The sequence below is a fragment of the Sus scrofa genome, chromosome 1, assembly GCF_054392235.1.
Source record: "Sus scrofa isolate SSC_HxYL_T2T_F1_AM1 chromosome 1, Sscrofa_HxYL_maternal_Yorkshire_Landrace_v2.0, whole genome shotgun sequence".
Taxonomy (NCBI): Eukaryota; Metazoa; Chordata; class Mammalia; order Artiodactyla; family Suidae; genus Sus; species Sus scrofa.
Genome location: NC_139383.1, coordinates 30,515,578 through 30,540,446, shown reverse-complemented (window position 1 = coordinate 30,540,446; position 24,869 = coordinate 30,515,578). Strand labels below are relative to the sequence as shown.

The window sequence follows — 24,869 nt, the reverse complement described above, 5'->3', positions numbered from 1 at the left end:
GATGCCTGACATTGAACAGGAAGTCTGGTAGCCCTTTAGTCATTGAAGAATAGCTAGTAAACCAGAAATTCTGTTTTTCCAAAGGAACACTTCTTGGTTTCATAAATCAGGGAACCCACCCCCTCACCCTGCCGAGACACAAGTCACGTATCTGTTTTCTCAGGTTGATTTCTTTGTACAGTGGATATGAATCAAAGACTTACCTATTTTTATGAATGCTCTGTGACATAAAATGCAATTAGGCATTTCCTTTTCTTTCCCTGGGATAGTCTTGCCACCCTTGTCCTCCACTGACTCAACTCCCTTAACCTACTTGCCTCTTCCTTTTGCTGCCTAACTCGACAAAAAAAAAAAAAAAAAAAAAAATTACTCGTCTTTCAAGGCTTAGCTCAAACATCACCTCTTCTGGGAAGCCTTCCTGAAGGCTCAGGCAGGATTAATTCTTTTCTCTCTGTAATACTGTGGCACCTTATTTGGGCTATTAACATAAAAGCACATTGTACTGGGGCTAATTATGTGTGAGTCTGTCTTCTAGAGAGTCCCTGAGGGGGGAGGCCGTGTCCTTCCCCCTCTGTAGCCCCTGTGCCTGGGGTACTCATGGAAATACACTAGCTGCCCTATTCCCTGTGTGTCTTCAAAAGACATAGATCCCAAACCAGACAGCTACGAAGAAGGAATCCTGTTTGTTTTTGAAAACGGACTCTTTTTTGCACATGGTCATGGGAGTTTGTTTATTGGTTATTTTTCACTCTGACTTATTTAAAGCTTCATTTGTACCAAAGTATTACTGGTACTCTAGCAAAAAAAAAGATAGGGCCGGCATCAACTGGTATTTGGAATACATTGGAATCGAAAAGGCAGATTGCGGTTGAGGTTCATGGTCATTCTACTTCCACTTTCCTCCAGAAGTGAACTTTGGTTGATTTCTGTGGAGATACATGTCATGTTATTTTGAAGAATTGTTACCTCTCAGAATTGTAGATTTCATCTGCGAGGAAGCATGTTCTGTATTTGTTTAGGTCAGTGTTTCAAAATATGGGAGAAGGCCCAACAATCCTAGAGATATCAGTGAAAAGTGTATGTGGCCTTTTGGTGAGAGAAATGCAGTCTTTTTTCAGGCACCATTTAGGAAGAAACATTTCTGTTTAGTTTCTCGTGGTTTGTTTTCAGGCACTTTCCACAGAAAAAGATGAGCAAGACCCTTCAAAACCACCAAATTGCTTATTTAGGGGAAAAAAAAAACCCTCTTGTGTCCAAAAATAACATTAAATTGAAATTATTGTTTCCAATAGTTTTGAAAATTGTGGTTTTATTTCCTCGTATGAGTCATTTCTGAATGCAGTATGTGATTGCATTGCATTGTGATGAAGCCTATTTTCTCTGCATTTTAATAGGTCACATTATTATCGGAGAATCAGATCAGAAGGGGAATTTAACCTCACTCTTTTGCAAATGAATACTGGATTAGAAACATTAAGTGATTTATTCAGAGTTTAGTGCTCCCAGCTCTACAGCTTGCTGCCTTTATATTTCTTTGTTTGAGCCTGACAAGGGGTTGCAGATACTGGAATCGGACAGTCTTTATGTGTGTATCCATCTGGGCCCTGTAGCCACTCAGCAGAGGTGTAACTTTGGGGAGGTTATTTACTGAGCTGCTTAGTCATAGTTGCCGCCTGTGTGTGTGTGTTAATGGGCTAATAGCAGTACTTGTCACGTGAAATTGTCATAAGGAATAACTGAGAGTACACCAGAAAGACACTGAAAATGATCAATATATTTATTGAATTGAGTTATTCGAATACACTGTTGAGTGTATTTAATGTCCAAAAAAAGGCCCTTCATGCCACTGAAGCAAGATTTTTTTAAATCAGCCTTTAAAAAACAAAGAGACGATAAACAAAAGTCATCCATATGTTGTGTTACATATTAAAACAGATATAATAAGAGGTGCCTTTGAAGGGCTTGGCTGGAAGAGGCAAGGAGAGAGGCTTCTGCAATGCTGACAGTATCCTTTATCTTAGTCTGATTGATTGTGACCAGGGGGTATTGATTTGATAAAAATTTGTCAGCTGTCTACTTTTGATTTGCATATTTTACTGTGTGTATGTTACATTTGACTAAAAAGTTTAAAAATGTGGATATCTTTAAAAGAAAAAAAGTAGATGTCTCTCACTTTATCCATCTCCTGCATCTCCCACAAATCAAGTCAAAGTGCTTCCTTTCAGACTTTTTTTTTTCCTTTCTATACATGGGTAAATGTAAGAATTTCATGAGGATCTAACGTATTTTTATTTTATATTTTTAAGCCAGATGGATCATCAGTTGTCTTAAAATTTGCTCGTGATTTGCGGTATTTTGAATACTTTTCCACATTAGTTCATATCATGAGGTATTTCTCTTCAGTGTGTGAATGTTTTATACTTAGAGTTTTTCCCTTCTTGATGTATCTTTAGGTTGCTTTCAGGTTTTTACTGTTATAAAGAATGTTGCAGTCATGATTTTTGTATATCTTTCTGTATATCTTCCCCAAATTCCTATATATAAAACTCTGGATGTGGGATTAATAGGTGAAAGAGTGTGTGCATCTTGCTTAAATGGTGCCAAAATACATTCTGAAAAGGTTATAAAACCTTGTATCCCTGTGATGATGCCTACCTCTTAGTCCTCAAAGCTAAGGATAAAATTTTATGCTTTATTGACCATTGCAGTTTTTAGTGTTCTGGTTAGTAAGGAGGTTTATAGTAGTAGATTTCCTTGAGGCTTGTACACTAATTGGGAGAGTTCACTGATAAGAGCAAATAATTCTGTTGACCACACATGTAACAAATCTGTGTTATAGGGAGTGAATATCTCACTTAAAAATTGTTACTACTCTGTCATATGAGTGATTATTATACATATTCATAGTTCTTAGACTAATTGGTGGGAAGAAAAAAACGCAGTGTATACCATATTCATGAGGTGTTTTTACTTAGCTCCATAAAATATTTGTAGTAATTATTGGGAGAAATGGCCTTAACTCTGATATTGTTGATGAGAATTTATGAGAAATTGGATATTATTCTGTGAGGAGCCAACTCTGTGCCAAGCACAGTTCTGAGCACCCTCCATATATTACCATGGCTTTTAAACATATTTCAGAAGGGCATAGACATCATATTATTATAAATGAAGTCACTCCATTCTGAACGTGTGTTGTTAAATGTTACCACGTGTCAAAATACCAACTGTGTCTTATCAGTGTTCTGATTTGTACATCTGTGACATGTTATAATAAGTTGAATGTGAAAATTAACGTTAATGCATCAAAATCCAGAGAATGGCTACTCAAAGTCCTGGCTCAAGGAATATGACAAAAAAGGTTTAAAACGAAGTGTATTAATCAGTTGGCTTTATTGATAGAGTCTTATATTTAGACCAGCCTGTCTCTAGAATATTCAGTTCTTAAAAGTTTCTGGTTAGTTAAGTTTCTGGCGAATAACCTTTAGTGGTTACCTAGTGCCTTAAAAGAGTAAGTCAACTCAAAAGAGCTAACTTATTCCTTCAGCAGTGGATAAATATGGCTATCAATTTTTGTGAGTTTTTTTTTTTTTTCCTGCAGAATTTCCTGTTATTCTAAGGGATTCAATAGGACTTAGGCACATAAAACTGAAAATTATATTACTATGGGGAGACCGCTCTGTGCCTTTGAGAAGGAACTCTCTTGCTAACTTAAGTACTATATGTGTGTAGAATAGCTAACATTTTCCTCCCAAGAAATTTCATGTATGCAGTTAAAACAGTCTTAAATTGATTAAGGATTTGTTATATATTTCCAGAAGCACTCAAGAGTACTTTTATGGTTATAAGAGTAGAGTGCGTTAGAATGCCAGAAACCAATGAATACGCTAGAGGCCTTCAAAACCAAGCCCAGCATTCCTGACTTTACCATATAAACATGCGGGACGGTCTGAAAAAACAAAACAACTGCCTTTCCCCCCAAATGAAGGTAAGCCTGTGATGATAACACTTCAGCTGGCTTGCGTATTAATTTGATACTTTTTCTGTGAGAAGTCATTTTTATTACTCAGAAAACGGAATGGAGAAGTAATACATGTGACCGGTATTTATTTCTCAAGTAAAGTATTATTTTACATCTGATTTACCAGTTACCTTTATGCTTTTTGGAAAGCGGATTATACAGCTACCACAGTATTTTGCCTATTAATCAGGGACGCTAAAAAGCCTTTTATAAATGTTGAATCAAAACGCTCACTGCTGTGAGGGAATTAAATTTCAAGTAATATACTCCTTTTATAGGGTGAGAAACTGAAGTATGGAGAAATTACAAGGTTTTCCCAAAGCCATGCACTGAGTCATGGCAGACGAGGAAATCTCTGATTTTGTTTGCCTGCTTCAGTCTGAAACTTCATGAAATTAAAGTTGTCTATTTCCTGATTTTATGTGCCTTTAGGAGTGTTTCCTTATTTACTTATCTGTTCATTCATTCAAACATGATATAGAGGGAACCATGTGTTTGTAAGATACGGTCTTAATAGAGGAACAAGAATATTTTGCATTTGTGTATCTTCGATATTTCCTTTAAAGAAACTCATTGTGTTTTTCTTTTTGATGACCATGAAAAAAAAATTAAGGCATTAAAGACGAAGTTGGCTTGTTCAGATGCAGGCCACAGCAGTGTCTGAGAAGCATCTGAAGCCTCTTCAGTAGCTATTACGGTTTTTCAGATGTTTCAGCGAGAACTTGGCTGAAGCCCCAGTTAGGTCTGGAGCAGACTGCAGACCAGGAGAAACCACAGCACTCATCAAAAATATGGAAGGGACCAGTGTTCACAAATCTACTACCAGTGTATTTATATTTAGTTGAATCAAAAGGAGGCAGATTATTTTGCTCTTCTCTCATCTTCCTGAGTCTCAAGTCTCACATTTTAAATTCTTATCCACTGTGGTCTTTTTCTTACCAGGTTTATCAGTATTTTTCTAAGCTTTCTTTACCCTCTTCATTTTTGTTTTCTCCAAGTTTTAAAAGTCATGTATAAAAAGCACATAGTCTCTCAGAGTCAGACTTCACTTCTCCTTGATTGAACAGCTGGTGCCACAAAGTAGCAGCAGATGAGTAAAGAATTGCACCTTCCCTGAGCACAGCACCCAAAGAGGACACAGATGCCATCTGCCCTTCCACTCATCTTTGGAGAGTGTAGTCAACCAGCTTTTTGTTGGTTTATTGGTTTCTTTATTCTTTTCTTGCAGCCCTGAGACTTGGGACTCAGACTTGGCTCGGGCTTTATGGTGCACCAGCTTTTCCTCGGGAAGAGTTCTTTCCCGAGAGAGTCCTGAGGCCCCAGAACACTTGGAGCCCTGGGAACTGAACCCAGCGATTCTCCAGTCAGGCCCAGGCATGGCTAAGTCCTAGGCAAACCAAACCTTCCTGCAGTTTAAACCGTAGTCTTTTTTTTTTTTTTCTTTAATTTTTTTCTGAAGAGTAATTCAGTGTTAAGCCAGCAACAAACAAAACCCTTAGGATCTTTCTCAAAGGACCGTGCTTACCCCTTTGAAAATGTATTCATTTCTATTTCAGCTTGCTGGGGGTTCCTTTCCGTTTCTGTCTGGGTATGAATGGGATACTTGGTAGATATTAATGCCCATCTGTATTAATCTAATGTCAATTTATAATTGAATGGTTTAAAAATAATAATGTACTATGACCTGTTTCCTATCTACCTTCCCTTTAATGCATTTTCTAGGCAGTTATGCTCTTGTGGTTGACTGAATTCCTCCACAGTTCTTATTGGGAAACAAAGACTTTTAAAAATTAAAGATGTGGTCTTATTAACCAGGGGTACCTAACTTGAGGAAAAAAAGATTTAGGGGTGACATGAGTGATAGGACTCTCTTAATATCTGTAATAGCCTGCTGTTCACGGGAAAGGAGGATTTAGTTTCTGCTTTATGGCTCTTCTGGGCAGGCCAGAAGGGAAGTTCTGAAAGGTAGAATTTTTTTTTTTTGGGTTGCAGCTTTGGCATATGCAAGTTCCTAGGCCAGGAATTGAATCCTGTCTGCAGCTGCAACCCACTCCACAGCTGTGGCAATGCTGGATCCTTAGCCCACTGTGCCACAGCAGAAACTCCTGAAAGGTAGATTTTTTTTTAGAACTAATGTATAAGGCAGAATTGAAAGAAGGAAAGAGGTAGATAATTATATTCACTACAGCTAAAAAAGTACTGTATCTACAAACTTATGTGATCAGTCTGTTAACAAACTCCACTTACTTCTATACTCCTCATGATCCCGAGACAAAGAAATAAGACTCTGTGGATTTCCTTCATATTCTTTATCTCTCTGTCTAAGTCTTTAAATTTACATAAGACTCTGTGGATTTCCTTCATATTCTTTCTCTATCTCTCTAAGTCTTTAAGTTTACCCTTAAAGTCAAAACATGTAGCAGGGAAGCAAAACACGGAATTGAACTGCAGCACCAAATTCATTTGAGGTATTATGGCTTGCATTCTTTCAACTTAAGTATTTATAAGGTTCTTTGGATTTTTAGAAACTATAATGGCAAATTTTGTAAATGTGATCCTACTTTTAATGCAGTTACAAAGCCAATGGAATCCTTTTATACTCTGATGCTGTAGGGAAATTTATTGAGAGAAAAGAAGGTATTCAAACTTTCTTGGATGTCTGATTTCAAAAATATGGATGAATAAAATTCTCCTTAGGTGTCCCAAATTTTAGGAAGCAAATAGCATCATATTTAATTAAATTCTTAACTATTATTCACTACAGACACAATTCAAGCATGTAATTTGTCTCTAGGTAAATGAAATTTACTGGTATATTTATCTCATGTGCATTTTCTTATATATTGGATCCCCTACCCCCCCCCCACCAAAAAATATATGACTTTCAGGTGTCACACCTTCATTCCTGAGAAATTGGTGATATAGAAAATTTGATTAGAAAAGATACATTTGTCTTTATGTCATCGCTATGGTTTTGTTTTCATTAACTTCTTTATGGAGGATGGGTACTTTCTTGAGTTTTACTCTCTACTTCATAAATTGTTTCTTTAGCTCAGTCTAATCTGCTGTTTAATTCATTGATTTCCTTTTTGGAATTTGAACGGCTATATGTTAGAAAACGCTTTATGGTTCTTTTCAAAATTTGTGTGTTTTTCATAATTTGTAATGTGTGGCTCTTTCAATTTTGTTTTTATTCCTTCTGTCTCTTTAAGTGTTTTAAGCATACTTATTTATGACATTTTTCAGATTTTCCTTAATATCAAATTTTTGAATTTCAGTTCCCCTGTTGTTGCATCTGTTGTCTCTATTGTGTTTTATTTCCTGATGTAGTTTATCAATTTCGATGAATTTTCCTCTCAGAATCCTTCATGCCCCATGCACCAATGTTTCATTTGATCCCTTGGCGTCTTGAGGTTTCAAGTCTCTGGATCAGTCTTGATTTTAATATTTTGGCTTAAGGTTCCCATGCCAGCAATGCAGTAATTATTTAGAATTTATATTTGTGCTGATGGTTTGATTTATCTCAGATAATTATTTTCTTCTATTCTCTTCTCAAAGGCTGTATCACATGACAAGCTTCCTTGCTGAGTCAGATAGTGGGCTGAGTTGTTTTTAGCCCCTCTTCAGTAAAAGAGGCAAACTGCTCAGACTTCCTCCTTCACACATTGCCTTTTACCGTTATTTTATGCCCATCTTCATGAATGAACATAATGACAACAAAAACAATAACACACAAATGTATCTTTTCTGCTTAACTTTTCTATAGCACCAATTTCTCAAGAGTCAAAGTGTGACACTTGAAAGTTACATTTGCCTTATCAGTTGTAGTATGTTCATATATTTCCTATGTCCTAGTGATTTGTCTTTCATGTTTTCCCCCATACGCACCTTTTCTGCAGGCTTCTTTCAGCCACCGTATCAGTTCAAGGTCTCCTGATCTCTTATCTAGATCATCATAGCAGCCTTCGAGTTGTTCCTTAATTCCAATCACTGTTTCTTATTTTTTCTGAAATTCGAAGCAGATGTGTCATTGCAGTTACGTCATATTTGCCATTCTTTTTTTGTGTTTTAAAGCTATCAAAATAAACTAATAACCAGTTGTATTTATTCACAGATATGTAGCACTTTACTCCTGCTTTTGCCAATTCAAGACTTCTTAGCATCTCATTAACTCTGAATGCTCATTCCTTTCTCACGCTTTATTTTCTAAAAATGTGTTCCCTTCTCTTTCATATACCCATCTATAATTCTGTTACTGGCAGCATCAATCTCTCACTGCTAAAGAAACCAATCCCAACTTCGATGTTATGTTGAATGGCAAAATCAAAAGGCGTAAAGGCTAGTGATTTGATCAAGATATCAAAAATCAAATAGTTACTCATTTTTAGAAAAACTAAGTTGAAATCAGAGAATTGGTCAAAGGCTAGTGACTTTTCCCTGCTAACCTCTAGTTCTTGGAAATAACTGATTAATATAATAGTTTTTAGTTGAGCAGAGTTAAAAACAATTTTCAAAGAAATTGCATAGGTATAATCCTTCAGTATAGAAAAAATGAAAGATGAATTAAAATTCACTGTGTGAAGAGTGAAATAAAAAAGCAGAAATGTTCTTTCATTCTGTCACTAGTAAATGGCTTACGTTTTTGAAATACCTGGTTGCATTTAATCCTAACAAAATATAATACAGGTATGATTATTGTCCTAGGTTTATGGATGAAGAGAATTACATGTAGAGGTGTTGATGAATTATCCCAAGGCTGCACAGTTATCCAGTAGTAAATAAAGCAAGGACTCACATAGTTTCATTCCAGAAGTCTTTACTTAGAATCCCTAAATTTGTATTTCCCCCAACAAGCCATGTTTTAGACTTTGAGGGTTTCAAGAGTTGAATACTAAACTTAGGAGCTAGATTTTTTTTTTTTTTTTTGATGAGGATAATACACTTTATTTTACTTAAAATTTTTTTATTACTCAATTTATTACATTTATAGTTGTACAATGATCATCACAATCCAATTTTATAGGATTTCCATCCCACAACCCCAGTGCATTCCCCCAACCCCCCAAATGGTCTCCTTTGGGGACCGTAAGTTTTTCAAAGTCTGTGAGTCAGTATCTGTTCTGCAAAAAAGTTCATTCTGTCCTTTTTTCAGATTCCACATGTCAGTGAAAGCATTTGATGTTGGTGTCTCATTGTATGGCTGACTTCACTTAGCTAGATTCTTAAATTCTTTCAAATTGAAACACATTTGCCTCAAGGAGTGTGTAAAGTCAGCAGATGTGTGTTAAGTAATGCATGCGATCATATATTTTTTTACCGCAAAGGGTTCTTAGATATGAAGAAGAGGTTTATGGCTGAGAAAAAAACAGACTGCTGTAAGAAAGGGCTCGAATAGTTCTTTTCTGCCAGGCTACCGGAGAGCCGGCCAGGCGAACCATGATCCTGCACTGAGAAAGCTCTGCAGAGTCAGTGCGAAGCTTAGATTGGGAGGGGCAACGATGGCAGCGCGTGAGAAGGAAAGTTGGTTTATAGAGTTAGTGTGAGTGTGTAGGTGTATCAAAAATTGCCCAAGCTCAGAATTCTTCCAGCTGTTTCTCTGAGATCATCCGGTTACAACTGCATCTGTGTTTTCTAAGTAACCCACTTGCTAACTAACCATTGACAATTAGCAAACACAAAATCGAAAACCTTTCCTGGCTCTGCTTGTCAAAAATTAAGTGATTACTTTATAATTCCAGAAAGATTACTGCCATCCAGTGAGCCTGTCACTAAGGACCCCAGTGGTTATCCTGAAAGTCAGCTTGTTATAATTTTTTAGCATGAGAAATTAGCCCCATCATTTGCAAACGTTTCGTGTTAAATGGACCATTTTGTAAAGTCCATGTCCTGTCTTTATAAACAGTTCAAAAATAGCTCAGTATCCACTTTGCAGCTCAGCTTCATTTAGGGAGATTGAAGTCAGGCTTTACTGATCATCTAGATCTGTTTCTTGGCCACCTTTGCTGTTTTCTTTTGGTCCAAGCAGGGATGCGAGTCACGTGCATGGCCACAGAATGCCCATCTTAGCTCTCTGAACAGTTGGCCATAGAATTGGAGCTAGGTGTTCTTTGTGCTGTTGGCTTCCCTCTCTGGCATGTTGCCTGAGCAGTTGGAACCAGCCGGTGCCTGACCCAGCTTCCCAGACCCATTAATGAAATTTGGAGGGCAGTGAGGGTAACCTGGTGCAGGGGACGTGAAAGCAATCCCTTTCTTGACAGTTGATCCCAGCTCTTATATCTCAATCGTGTCATGGGAATATAAATTGTTAGACTTCCTATACAATTGCAGTTTTATGTGAGGCCGTATGCTTAGTGAAGGAGAGAATTTAATTGGCGATTATGAAGATTGCTCATGGAATCCAGGGAAGAATTGAACAATGAAGCGGCAGGAAGGATGGAGAGATGGTGAGACTTCAGGAGTAACAAGATCCAGGGACTTTGGTTCTGCCAGGACTTCCTTGCAATCTCCCGCTTTTGCTTCTCTTTCTGGGTCAGCTCCTTTCTATCTCTCTGTAGCCGACCAGCTTTTTACACATGGTAAAGAGCTCCCAAGTTTTATATCCTGGAGATTTTACCACTGAAGGAGGACCAGCCTACTTCCCCAGGCCCCCCGCCCCCCCGTCCTGAGCACTTGGGATTGTAACAAGTCATTAGAATGAAACAATTTGATGTCACTGGAAAAGCCCTGGGGAACCTAATGTGTTATAAATTGAATATGATTCAGTGTAATAGATGGATATATACCCCTGTGCAAGCAAGCCTTTATTTGGTACATAAATATTTTTGAAAATTCACTTGCAATGTGATAATCTGCAAGTCAAATAATAGCATAGCTGTTCTGGATGATAGAATATAGTGGCGTGACACTCTCCCTTGGCCCAGGAAACTGCACGGGTACAGACATTCTCCAAAGCCCCTACCTAGATTGAAAGGGGGCTGTGCCAGAGGTTATGGACGGGACTGTCCATGCACCTCCATCCCCATTCCAGAGCCTGCACAGGGGCCGGAACAGGAGTTTGGGCAGCCTTCAATCTTTACATCTTTCCCTAGGGGAAACACTAGACATTTGGAACATGGGACTGCAGTCTCTTTCCTCCTCTTTTCTTCTTTGCATTTCAGCAGGAAGCAAACTTGGCCTCTGCTGTGTACACCCTCCCCACCCCCCGCCGCCCCTGCCAACAGGAGGCTCCTGGTGGAATGCCCAGCCTTTGGCTGCAGGGCAGTGCCATGATAGCGACAGGGTGAGAGGATGACAAAGACAGGGGAACAAGAACTGGACATCAGGGAGACGGACGATGGAGCTCTCCCTGGGAATGCCCACCTTGATCAGTGGCTGCAGGGAACAAAAAGCACCTGATTACTGGTTACCCATCTTGGGACATTTTGGCAGAGAGATGCAGTGCCATGTCTGCAAGTGGGACCAATGAAAGAACTTCTGGTTTATCCTAAAGAAGAGGTAGAGTTATTAATTGTTTTAAGAGAATACAGTCAGGGCTTTATTTTAAAATTATCATCACTCTGCCCTGTGAACCGTATGGTCCAGGGAGCGGGACTGGAGGGCCCTTAGGAGGCCGTTGGTCCAGTCTAGGGATGACCATGGCTTGAAACAGCGAGGAGAGGAACATGGAGAAATTTGAATGAAAACTGTGAAGTGTTGATAGGACGTGGCCATGTATTGAATGGAGAGGAGTGGGCAAGGAGTTGATGACAAAGCCCAGAGGTTTTGATGACCAGTGGGGGGCCTTGCCGTATGTGTCCATATGTGTCTGTAATCCAGAGGTGGAGGAGCATCCCTGCAGCTTCTGTCTTTGTCATATGCCCACCTTGGCACAGAGAGGCCCCCCCCCCATGTTTGTGTTTATTTAGCCAGAATCAAGCATGCCTGGACAATCTAATTTTTGTTGATGGTTTGATCAGAAAGAAGACTAGGGTGACATCACACAAATTCTAGGAACTCCTTTGACTTCATTCAATATCTCTTTCTTAAAGGCACAAGGTCACTTGCTGTCTCTACCACCTGGCCTACGCCTCAGTCCCTCATTCCATTTTTGAGAGTTATTTTAAACATTTCGTGCATAAATTTCATTATATATTTAAGTTAGAAGGATTGTGATTTTTGAAAATCTGATTTTCTAAGAATAGGAGTTTCCACCTTACATTTAGAGCAGAGAATAAAGAAAAGGATATGATTCATTTTCTGTATATTGAAAACCTAACCTTAGGAGAAATAGTCTAACTTGGAATGAGTGAAGTTGCTATTATTACTATTTTAAATTCACCTTTTCTGGGGGAATGGTCTTGAAATAGAGCTGGGAACTAGATTATTGCCTCATAAAACAGCATGAGGTTACTGTTATTCCTTAATTTTATATCTTTATTATGAGGTAATACTTCTTACTTGATTCGAAGAGTGTTCTTGTCTTTTTCTCATATATTTGTGAAAACCAAATGTTAAAGGATTTAGCATAACATCCATTGCTAAATTATGGTGTAAAATAATACTGTGTTTGCAATTAGCCCAGGTAGTTTTACTCGGTATAGTAATATAAAATCACTGGGCTCATAATATTTTAGTACCTTAGTGTGTTTGGCAAAGACAGAAATTCACGTTGCTGTAAAACAGTTAAACTAAGTAACAATTAACCTCAATTTTAAGGAACCATAAAAGTATTGTGTTATAACATGGATTGATGCAGATAGCTCCCAAACTGGAACAATTAGATTCTGAACCAGTGATTAAAAAAAAAAAAAGGCTATTTTTGCTTAATTCTCTTATGTTTCAACATCTTTCTTTTTTTTTTTTTTTTTGGTCTTTTGTCTTTTTTTTTTTTTTTTTGTTGTTGTTGTTGCTATTTCTTGGGCCGCTCCCGCGGCATATGGAGGTTCCCAGGCTAGGGGTCTAATCAGAGCTGTAGCCACCAGCCTACGCCAGAGCCACAGCAACGCAGGATCCGAGCCGCGTCTGCAACCTACACCACAGCTCACGGCAACGCCGGATCCTTAACCCACTGAGCAAGGGCAGGGACCGAACCCGCAACCTCATGGTGCCTAGTCGGATTCGTTAACCACTGCGCCATGACGGGAACTCCTCAACATCTTTCTTGAAGTCTTAATTTCACCTGAGTTATCACTTGTGTCCTGAGATGCTGGTCCTTCTAGAAAATGATCACTTCTTTCTTAATGATGAGTCTCCTTTATTGAATTCTTGTGTAGCTTTTCTGGAAATATTACATTTAAGTCTTGATCACATCTGAATAATCATTTCAGTGTGATAACTGTCCATGTGTTGTGGGTTGAATTGTGTATCCTGAAAAGTATGTTTAAGGTCTAACCTCCTTAGCTGTAAATGGAACCTTATTTGGAAATAGGGTCTTTGCAGATAAGATGAGGTGTTACTGGATTAAAATGGGTCCTAGTCCAATGACTGATGTACTTATAAGAACAGAGACATTTGGATACAGAGGCACACACACAGAAGGCTGTGTGCAGAAATAGGTGGGAAAAATGCTGTGTGATGATGGAGGCAGAGATGATGGGATATGTCTACAAGCCGGGGGGACGCCAAGGATTGTTGGCAAACACCAGAAATTAGGAAGAAGCAAAGAATGATTCTTTCCCAGAGCCTCCAGAGAGGGTGTGGACCTTCCAACATGCTAATTTAGGATTTCTTTTTTTAAATTTTTTTTTCTTAAAATATACTTGGTTTTACAATGTTCTGTCAATATCTGCTATACAGTAAAGTGACCCAGTCATACATACACACAAAGAACAGCAAAAGGATAATCATGAAGATATAAAAAAGGACTTCAAAATCATACAGTGTGGGGAAGGAAAATAAGAAAATCTAGACTCTCCCTCTTTTTTTTTTTAAGAGTGTTTTTGAGCCTATATGACTGTCAGCTAAAGCTAAAGCAAGCAGATAATAGGAATGGGTTAACACACTTGAAAAATGGGCAACTACAAATCAGAACCAAACAATACATTCACAAAAACTAAAAAGAAAGAGGACACAAGCATGAAATAAAAGGAAATTATCCAACAACAACAACAAAAAAGGAACAAAAGAGAAACATAATTTTGGGTTTCTTGCTGTCAAAACTGAGAGAATAAATTTCTGTTGTTTAAGCCACCCAGTCTGTAGGACTTTTTTATTGCAACCTTAGGAAACTAAAACATGTTATATTATTAGTGAATAATAGGTTACACTGATATCAATAGTAATGTTATTATATTTTCTTGTTAGGTTGGGTGAATAGGAAAATGCCCGGTGGATAATTCTCAATATTAAATTTTCTGAAAAGTTACACTACGTTACCTGAAAAACATAAGATAGAACAGCATTTTCCTTAAAATAGACACATATTTGAGACAGAGTTTTCAAAAGTAAAATTATCTGGCTGTTTACATTTTTTTCCACATTATCAGATACATTATGTTTGATTTGATCCACTAATTAATTGTATCATACATTCAATTAATATTTGCTCACCACCTAATGCTTGCCAGACACCGAGCCAGGTGCTGGAGATAATACTCGTAAATGAGATAAAGGCGGCCTACCTGTAAAGAGATTACACAGCTTTGAAATTTATTCCAGGTAGAAAGCCACAGAGGCCGCTTGCAGAAAGGGTCTGCTCTCCAGAAAATTCATTTTCACTGATTTCTTGTAAAATATTTCAGCATCATTTACTTTTACTTACCAAGTGCTTCCAGGTTATAGTGGAAAAATGTTTTACTTATTGGACAGACAGTAAAATCAGCAATAATCAAAGTAGGTGAACTCAAAGGTATAATTCTTCATCAGATTATTTTTATTTTGAGTTTTTTTTTTTTTTTTTTAAGGCTGTGCATATGGAAGTTCCCAGGCTAGGGGTCAAATTGGAGCTGCAACTGCGGGCCTGTGCCACAGCCATAGCAACACTGAATCTGAGCTGCATCTGTGATTGTGCTGCAGCCTGCTGCAATGCTGGATCCTTAACTCACTGAGAGAAGCCAGGTCCTCATGGAGCCTATGTCAGGTTATTAACCCACTGAGCCGAAACCAGAACCCCTGATGTTTCTTTTTAATCAATATCCAAATACATGCTTAGTTGTACATTAGTATTAAAGGAACTAAAATTTGGTGTTCTGATTTTTTCACATAATATACAATCAATAACATTTTTTGTTTTCCATATCTTTTTTATGATTATACTTTTGATCTTTAAATTATATTACCTTAAATTTATTGAGTATAATTTGTTTAATCAGTGCTCTACAAAGCTGAGGCTGTTTCCGATTTTTATTATCATAAATAACTGTAGCGAATGCCTCTTGGCTTTTAGGGAGGATCGTTTACTCTTTAGAAAGTTAATATTGCTAGATGAGTTTAGACATATTTTAAAATGCAGAAATAGATTTCCTTCCAAAAGCGTTAGAAAGCTTGACATTATCACTGAAAGTTGAATAAGGACACCATTTTCACTGTATCCTTTCCGAAATTGGGTATTAGTAGTATTTAAAAAAAAATAAAAATAAAAATAAAATGTTTTTAAAAAATGGAGTTCCCGTCGTGGCGCAGCAGAAATGAATCTGACTAGGAAGCATGAGGTTGCGGGTTCGATCCCTAGCCTCGCTCAGTGGGTTAAGGATCCGGCTTTGCCATGTGCTGTTGTGTAGGTTGCAGATGCGGCTTGGATCCCACATTGCTGTGGCTGTGGCGTAGGCTGGCAGCTGTAGCAATAATTGGTGACCCCTAGCCTGGGAAACTCCATCTGCTACAGGTGTGGCCCTAAAAAGCAAAAGCAAAAAAAAAAAAAAAAGAAAAAAAAAGAGAAAGGTTTTAGTTGTTGGGAATTCCTGTTGTGGCTCAGTGGAAATGAATCTGACTAGCATCCATGAGGACACAGGTTTGATCCTGGGCCTAGCTCAGTGGGTTAAGGATCCACTGTTGCCGTGAGCTGTAGTGTAGGTTGCAGACGCTACTCTGATCTGGCATTGCTCTGGCTGTGGTGTAGGCCAGCAACTACAGCTCCGATTTCCCTTAGCCTGGGAACCTCCACATGCCACGCTTGTAGCCCTAAAAAGACCCCAAAAATTGGTTTAGTTATGGAAGATGTAGACAGAAGCCCCAAATGTATGCTTGTTGCTTAAATTTACATATTTTAGTGACTGTGAATGTGAGCGCCCTTCCAAATGTTTGTTTATTATTTACATTTTTAATAATGATTTGTATTTTAATATCCTTGCTTAATCATCAGATAGGCCCTTAAACTTTTCCTTACCAATTTCTCTGTTCTCAATGTCACTTTTATAATATTTACTGAAGATATTTTTCATAATCTGTTGTGTCCTTTTACTTTTGGAGCTGTTCTTCTATATTCAGAAATGCATAGTTTTGTCTTATTTTTACACAGCCAGATCCATGTCCCTTCTCTTTGTACTCTTGTACAGTGTTTTTGCCATTCATCTTACCCATCCATCATCAGAATGAAAAGGTGCCTCTGATCCTCTTCTTCAGGAGAGCACTTGGCTAGTTTGTTGTCCAGGTAGCAAGGAGAAAATGACTCTAAAAAGGAGATGACCCATCCAGATTCCTCCCTGGAGGAGGCAGGGGAGGGATCGTGATGCTGGCAGGTATTGAGTCTTTTCAGGTCAGCATCCATTGGCCTGGTGACTGGTCCTTCCTAAGGTAGACACCATATCCAAAACCAGCCTGTGCCAGAGTTGTCCTAGTCACCAGGGATGGGGGTGGTGCACAGGGCCAGGGATCAGGAGGTCTGCTAGAATAGAAGGAGCAAGCAAGGGGTCAGCAAGAAGCAGGATAAGGGAGAGAGAGATCCAGATTTGATGCGGAGAACCAGAAGATGGGGGAGAATGGGAGAAGAAAGATGGAGGTGTGAGGTACAAGGCAAACAGTTGGGCTTTTTCCAGTCGCCATTTTTCAGGCCCCCCTTTAGCACAAAGGATGACATCTTTACATCTAGAATGCCTTGTTCTAGGTTTACATCTAGAATGCCTTGTTCTAGGTTTACATATAGAATGCCTTGTTCTAGGTTTACATCTAGAACTTTACATCTAGATTTACATCTAGAACACCTTGTTCTAGGTCACAGACACCTCTTGGATCAGAGTTACTGTTACCGTGGCTGTGGTGTAGGCCAGCAGCTACAGCTCAGAAGCTACAGCTCGGATTTGACCACTAGCCTGGAAACCTCCATATGCCATGGGTGCAGACCTTAAAAAGACCAAAAAAAAAAAGATATTTCTTTGTATATTTCCTTTTATCTTTTATTTGTGTGTGTGTGAGGGGGTAAATTCATGGGGGTGATAAGGCTTTTTTATGTTGTATTCCATTACATACTTCTATTATGTAAGTCTGTTCTATTTGGAAATTAAAAAATATCTATGGCTATTTTTCTCAAAGTTTTTTTAAACTTCAATTTGCCTGGAAAAATTTTAATATATGGTGTGAAGTAAATATGAACTTTTTTTTTTTTTTTGTCTTTTCAGGGCTGCACCTGCAGCATATGGAGCTTCCCAGACTAGGGGTTGAATCAGAGCTGTAGCTGCTGGCCTGCGCCACAGCCACAGCAATGCAGGATCCAAGCCGTGTGTGCAGCCTACTCACAGCTCACGGTGATGCCAGATCCTTAACCCGCTGAACAAAGCCAAGGATCAAACCCGCATCCTCATGGATGCTAGTCAGATTTGTTTCCACTGAGCCATGACGGGAACTCCCAAGGTGAACTTTTTTTTTTTCCGAGAAGTTGTGTCTTACTGTAGTTTACTGACCAGTTTTCCTTGCCATATATTTCTGTAATACCTTCTTTATCTAGTCTTATTTTCGTTCTTTTTTAAAAATTGGTCATGCATTTTACATTATATTTTTATAACTATTCTTAATAGTGATCATGTGGCAATTCAGACAGATTTTCCTGTAATAGAAAGCTGCATACTAAAATATACATTATGTTTTTTCAATTTTATGTACTTTAGAAAATGGTTAGTGCAAACTCTTAATTTTTAGTCTGCCCATTGCTTAGCAGCAGACCTCTCAGCAAAGTAGTAGACTAGGTGTTTATTACAGACTGGGTCTCCCAGCCTGTCCTCAGATGTTTTTATTTATCTGTGGGATGCCTGAGTAGCTGAATATCTCAATTTTACAATGATGTGATTTTCAAGATCATTATTTCTATCAGATAAGAGGGACAATATTAATGGATTTTGTTCTTGAAAAGTAACGCTTCTACAATTTACCAACTATCACATAAATCCAAGTTTCAGTAATTTTACAAATCATTTAAAAAGATAACTTTTTCATTTTTTCTACTTTGTTTTCATTTTTTTTTGTTTGTTTGTTTTAGGTAGGCCATTTTTAATTGAAGGAAGCTGCCTCTGCGTGGGAGTGGCAGGAGAAGTAAGAAAACCACATGGAAGACTCCCAGGATTTAAATGAACAATCAGTAAGTCTTAATGCAATTTCAGTTTTGTTGAAAAATGTTGTGGTAAGACTAATAAAAATCAAACTAAAAGAAAAATATTGTAAAAAGCAAGTTTTTTGTTCAACATGTTTGGTCAGCTTTTGAATTCTTTTTCAAGGTCATAAAAGGGACCTTGGAAAATTTGTGCTGTTTCTACTTTACAGTATTGTGTTTTGCGCTCTCCCTTGATTGTCTCCTTGTAAAAGCCAGTGGTAAAAAGACAAGGGCGTTGAAATCACGCCAGGTGTTTTTGACGGTCTAAAACAATTTTACACAGCTTTTTTACTGGGTTTTCTTCCAAATGTGCTTGGACAGTGTGTGTGTTGTTGAATGTCAGAAGCATGAAAGGAGAAGCATATTGTTCATTTCCAGGATGGTGACCACAGTGCTGAAGGGATTTCCTTATTTTGTTAAGCTTTTTGCAGCGTGAAGAAGGCACAGGATTGGTGGGATCCATTCTAAGATTCAGATTTCTCGAAGGGAAAGGAGTATTATTTTTTTCCTGCTTTTTAGGGCCGCACCCGGGGCAGATGGTGGTTCCCAGGCAAGGGGGTGAATTGGAGTTGTAGCTGCCAGCCTCCACCACAGCCACAGCAACACAGGATCTGAGCCGCATCTGTGACCTACACCACAACTCACGGCAATGCTGGATCCTTAACCCACCGAGCAAGGCCAGGGATCGAACCTGCAACCTCATGGTTACTAGTCGGATTCGTTTCCTCTGAGCCACAAGGTGAACTCCTCAAAGGGAAAGGATTCTTATGGCTTTTCCTCATAGCATATTAGTAGTGTCTCCATGAAACTAGGTCTTCAGTGTGTAGAACTGGAGTCTATGGAAAGTTTCCCACCCCCAACGCCCACAGTACTGCCAACTACGGCCCAAGCTGTTCTGCCCACAGACAGTTAGTGATGTCACAAGTAAGGAAATACGTGTACTTGCATTTCCTTTTAAAATTGAGAGTGATGTGTGTTCTGGTGACTACATGCCACTGCAAGTTAATTTGTTTTCTGCTACGTACTTCTTTTGGATGAAATGACAGTCGAGTTTTTAATTTCTAGACATGACCATTGTCTAATTTATTTCTATAGAATATTATTATTATTTAATTTTATGTGGCATCATTATAGGAAAAATGCAACAAAAATCTGAAAGCCATGAAACTATTTTTAAAAAACCTATCAAGTGGTAGAGATAGTATTCTTTGAAAATTACCTAAGTTTTTAGAAAAGTAGACAAAGGGCAGTTGGGAGGCTGAAGCTTCACAGTAGTTTTCTCTTTTTAATGTTGGTTTTTGAAAGTATTCGTAGCCTTAAGTATTCATAGCCTGGACTTTAGCAAAATGGATGATAGCGTGATGATAGGTCACCCATGCCATTGCATGTTTATGGATCCCGGTGGCAGCAGAAGTGTGAAGTGCAACCATATATATAGCTGAGTGAAGGGTATCGTCTTAGTGGTGTTGCTTCATGAGGGGGCTACTGTTCATCTGCACTTTGTTCTAACACACTGAGAGGTACCTAAAAGTTTGTGTCTGTGTATACGTGTGAGTGCGTGCATGTGTGTGTGTGTTAGATTGACCAACTGTCCTTATTTTCCAGAGACTCAGGAGTTTTTTGGGACATGGAATTAAAACAAAATTTTATTGGAGTATAGTTGATTTACACTGTTGGGCCAATTTCTGCTGTACAGCAAAGTGACCCAGTCATGCATATAAGTGTGTGTGTGTGTATATGTGTGCATATGTGTGTGTGTGTATATATATATATATATATATATATATATATATAATTTTCTTATATTATTTTCCATCATGGTCTATTCCAAGAGACTGGATATAGTTCCCTGAGCTATACAGTAGGACCTCATTGCTTATCCATTCTAAATGTAATAGTTAGCATCTACTAAACTCAGACTCCCAGTCCATCCCACTGCTTCCTCTCTCCCCCCTCCCCTCTGTTCTCTATGTCTGTGAGTCTCTCTCTGTTTTGTAGATAAGTTCCTTTGTGCCGTATTTTAGATTCATATATAAGTAATATCATATGGTATTTGTCTTCCTCCTCATGACTGGCTTCACTTCGTATGAGGGTGTCTAGTTGCATCCATGTTGCTGCAAATGGCACTATGTCATTCTTTTTTATGGCTAAGTAGCATTCCATTTTATGTAGGTACCACATCTCAATCCATTCATTTGTCGACGGACATTTAGATTGTTTCCAGGGACATGGAATTTTCAAAGCTAAAAGAGGTGAAGTACATGCAAACCAGGATGGTTGATGCAGTTAATTACCTTAGGGTGTGAGTGTGTGTATACTTAAGGACAAATTTTTGTTTCAATACAGTTAAAAGAGGCTAGAGAGAATATATTCTTAGGTTTAACAGTAGAGTAAGGCGAGTATCCAAGATACTTCATACCACTGTTTAAAAAAATGAAACCCAGGAGTTCCCGTTCTGGTGCAGTGGAAATGAATCCAACTAGAATCCATGAGGATGCGGATTTGATCCCTGGCCTCACTCAGTGGGTTAAGGATCTGGTGTTGCTATGAGCTGTCATGTAGGTTGCAGATGTGACTTGGATCCTGTGTTGCGGTTGCTGTGGCCTAGGCCGGCAGCTGGAGCTCCGATTCGATCCCTGGCCTGGGAATGTCCATATGGTCCAGATGTGTCCCTGAAAATAAAAACAAACAAACAAACAAAAAAAACCTCCAGAAAAACAGCACTAGTACATAATATAGCATTTCCTCCCAGTGATATTTTAGGGCTGCAGAACTCAGTATTTTTTTTTTTTTAATTAAGTTGTCAGTGTTGTTAATGACTGACTTTCTGGTCCCTCAGCTCAAACCCAGCTACTTAATTGGTGGTGAGAATGGGAGAGATTTCGAGAGAAGGAAAGAAGGCTTTCACTTCTCCCTTTCTTTTCTCCCTTCCCAACACTGAACTCTCCACCTCAGGGTTATGATCTGGTTAGAGTCTAATTGGAAGCTCCTGATCGGTGGAGTGGTTTGATAGGTCCTCTAGAGTGGTTTAAACCACTTGAAGTTTGTGTCAAGTGTTAATGGCTTTGATTTTTATAACATTATCAATCCTTCCTCGGCATTCTCAGATTTAAGAACGTAGAGGCCAATCTGTTCACCTTGTATGTGTGCAGAGGGATGCTTGGGACTATTAAGTGACTTGCTCACATTGGCTTGGCTTGTAAGCTTCAGAGTTGGAACTTCGCAAAGGTCTTCTGACTCCAAGTCCAAAGCTCTCTCCATAACATCTACATGCCTTATTGCATTTCGTTTTTCTTATTTGGACTTTCATCTCTATAGAATAAACTCTCACTATATTGAAATGATTCCTATTTGAATGAAATCTTTAAATGACTAAATCTTGCAGAGTAAATTAATCTCTTAAAACTTTATGAAAAATGGTATTTAGTGTTTATTAAGATATAGAACAAGTAAGGTGAAATTAAAAGAAAGTTCATAGTCAGATGAAAGGGAATTTACTTAGATCATAGCTATTTTACTTCAAGAAGAGTTCCCCCCCCCGCCCGGGTATAGATGTAACAGTAGATGCCATTTATGGCACACTTAATGCACATCTAGCACTTTCCGTGTGCTCTCTCTAGCCCTCACCATATCCTTGCAGTGGAATCGCTATAGTTAACACTTTACAAAAAGGAAACTCTGGCTTGGAGACTATCAAGGTCAAAGAACTGTTTAAGAGAGATTAGAATTGAACCCACTTTTATCTGGTCCTAAAACCTATAATGGGTTTTGCGTGATACAGCACAAGGTAAGGACTTGAGTTGTGAAGTCAGACATCCTTAACACTTAAATACTTCGTGACTATTGGGAAATTTCATAAACTCTTCCTCCTCTGTAAGGTGGGGAAGGATAATAAAAAGACATTGTATGGGAGTTCCTGTTGTGGCTCAGTGGTAATGAATCTGACTAGTATCCATGAGGACGCAGGTTCGATATCTGGCCCTGCTCAGTGGGTTAAGGAGTCTGTGTTGCCATGAGCTGTGGTGTAGGTTGCAGATACGGCTCAGATCCCACTTTGCTGTGGCTGTGCAGCTGCAGCTCTGATTCTACCCCTAGCCTGGGAACTTCCATATGCCACACATGTGGCCCTAAAAAGCAAAAGAAAAAAAAAAAAAAGACATTATATGAAGGGCTCAGCACAGTGCCCTTCTTAGAGTAAAAATGCAATAAATGTGAGCTGGTGTTACAATAACCTGACATATTCAGATGGTCTTTAAGAGTGTGTGTGTTTGCGCTTGCATATTCAGCTGCCTCTGGCAGACGTTTCTGCCTGCAAGCACTGAAGTCTGCAGACTCAGCAGATGAAAACTAAACTCACCAGCTCTCCTCTCCCAGTTTCCCCCCTTTCTCCCTCTGTTCCTGTACCTCCCATCTTAGTGGATGGCATCATCAGCTACTGAGTAGGTCAATTCAGAAAATAGGTAGTCATTCTTTTGTCTTTCATCTCTATCTCAAAGTCCTATCCAGTCTTAATTTTTGAATATCTCTCCAAGTTGTTGTCTTGGCTGCAGCTCCTTATTTTGAATTTTAATTTTATCTCTTCACTGTGTTTTTCTGCTTTAAGCCGCTTCTAGAGTCGCATTCCTAATATCCATACCTGATCACACCATTATTCTGCTTATCATCCTCCAAGGTCCTTCTTGCCTTCAAGAGAAAATCCCAAGTGTGTGATAAAGCCCACAGACGTAATTGCTTGCCTGGGTCTCTCTAGTCTGATTTCTGGCTACTTTCCGTTCCCCGAGTCTTGCAGGCTTTCTGTGCTTTCTCTTCTTTTGCCAGTATTATCGCCTCTTCCCAGATGAGCCTCTTCCCCAAGGAATAACTTGTAAATCTTGAAGAGCCGCTGTGGGTTTCACTCCCTCTGAGCAAGACGCTCAGGTTGCCACCTGTCTTCTTCTCCACGCTGTCAGCCACGCTGGGTCGGAGGGGGGCCCCCACGATGTGCTGCTCTTCCCTTTGGTGTTGAGCTCTGTCCCTCACATCCATAGATCCGTATTTCACCTTGTGTGTTTCAACAGTGTTTTTAGAAGTTCATATTACGTAGATATTAATAGTTATTCATTTTCTTATATCAAACCTGCTAATTTAATAATGCATATTAAATTTCTAGCATTAGTTTAATAAATTAATCTCTTTCCTGTCTCTGTTTTTCACCCCTGAATACCCAGTGACTTTAGATTATTCCTCAGCTCTTTGTTTTTAGAGAGTCTATATTATCATCTTTGACTGTAGCCACTAGCTCATCTTTAAAAATTGAGCTGCTCTCTGAGCCCTTTGGACAGGTTTATTATGTAGACCTGAACATACCATCTGTGCTTGGATAGCTGAGGTGCACATACAGGCTGTGATATCTTTGTGAATCAAAAGTCTCTTATCTAAATTTACTACTTATATATGGTATATGGATTATCTAATAATTCTGTTAGAATGAATTAAATTGGTAACTATTTGTGATAGAAATGTAATCTATTTCTTTCATGCCTGAATAATTTTGAGAATTGGGAAAAATTAGTGTAAAGGAATTTTGCTATAAGGTGTACAACACATGGAAAATGTCCATTGATGAAAAGTGCTTGCATTCATTGATAGGCATCATGCTGTGCTTTCTGTGGCTCAACTCATTAAATGGCACACCATCCCCACGTGGCAGGATCTGCTATAATGCCAGTCTGAAGGAGAGCATGCTGACTCTGAGCTTGGAGATCTCAGTCAAGGTCGTGATAGCTAGAAAACTGTGCTGATGGAATGTGAGCTCATCAAGTCTTGTTCCAGAATCTGCTTTGATCAATAAATGGTTTTCAGTTCAATACATGTGGTATCTTAAAGTTCGGATTAAAACTCTACTTGATCTCAACTTATTTAAACAAAGAGCAAAGGCTTTAAATATTATCAGTATTGGAGAGAAAGCTGACTTATTCCAGTATGATTATAAATCACCTGTGCAATTGTCATTACTTAATCTTTTGAATAGGCAGCCATAAGATAGCAGAATATGGGAAAGTTGGATGATAATTCAACAAATTTAATTAAAGGAGTAGTTAAAGATTCTTCACTCTCTGTTTGGAACTTTGGTAAACTAAGGCTTGAAAGATACATATATTACAATTTTTGTCCTTCTCAAAGTTTTAGTAAGTTAGTTAATGTGATTGTAAGATGTTTAGTTCTAGAGTTATTTTAAAATGAGATTTGGGCAGTGGCTACTACTTTATTCAGTGACAATTTGGGGGCAGCTGTTATATTTGAAGCCTGTTTTTAGACGTTGTAATCACTTGGTGGACAAAATAGACAAATATTCTCATGGAGGGTATTGTATTC

General features: G+C 38.6%; 1 protein-coding gene across 42 annotated transcripts in view; it reads left to right on the top strand.

Annotated features, from left to right (window-relative positions):
• Nucleotides 1-24,869, top strand: part of EYA4 (EYA transcriptional coactivator and phosphatase 4) — a 314,555-nt gene that overhangs the window by 55,343 nt on the left and 234,343 nt on the right. For all 42 annotated transcript variants that reach the window (XR_014803299.1, XM_084955944.1, XM_084955832.1 and 39 more), the window contains one exon: nt 18,405-18,503. Coding sequence is in view for 35 of the 42 variants with exons in the window: in XM_084955832.1 (XP_084811958.1) it covers nt 18,471-18,503 (33 nt within the window). In the remaining 7 variants the exon portion in view is untranslated. The remainder of the gene's footprint in view (nt 1-18,404; nt 18,504-24,869) is intronic.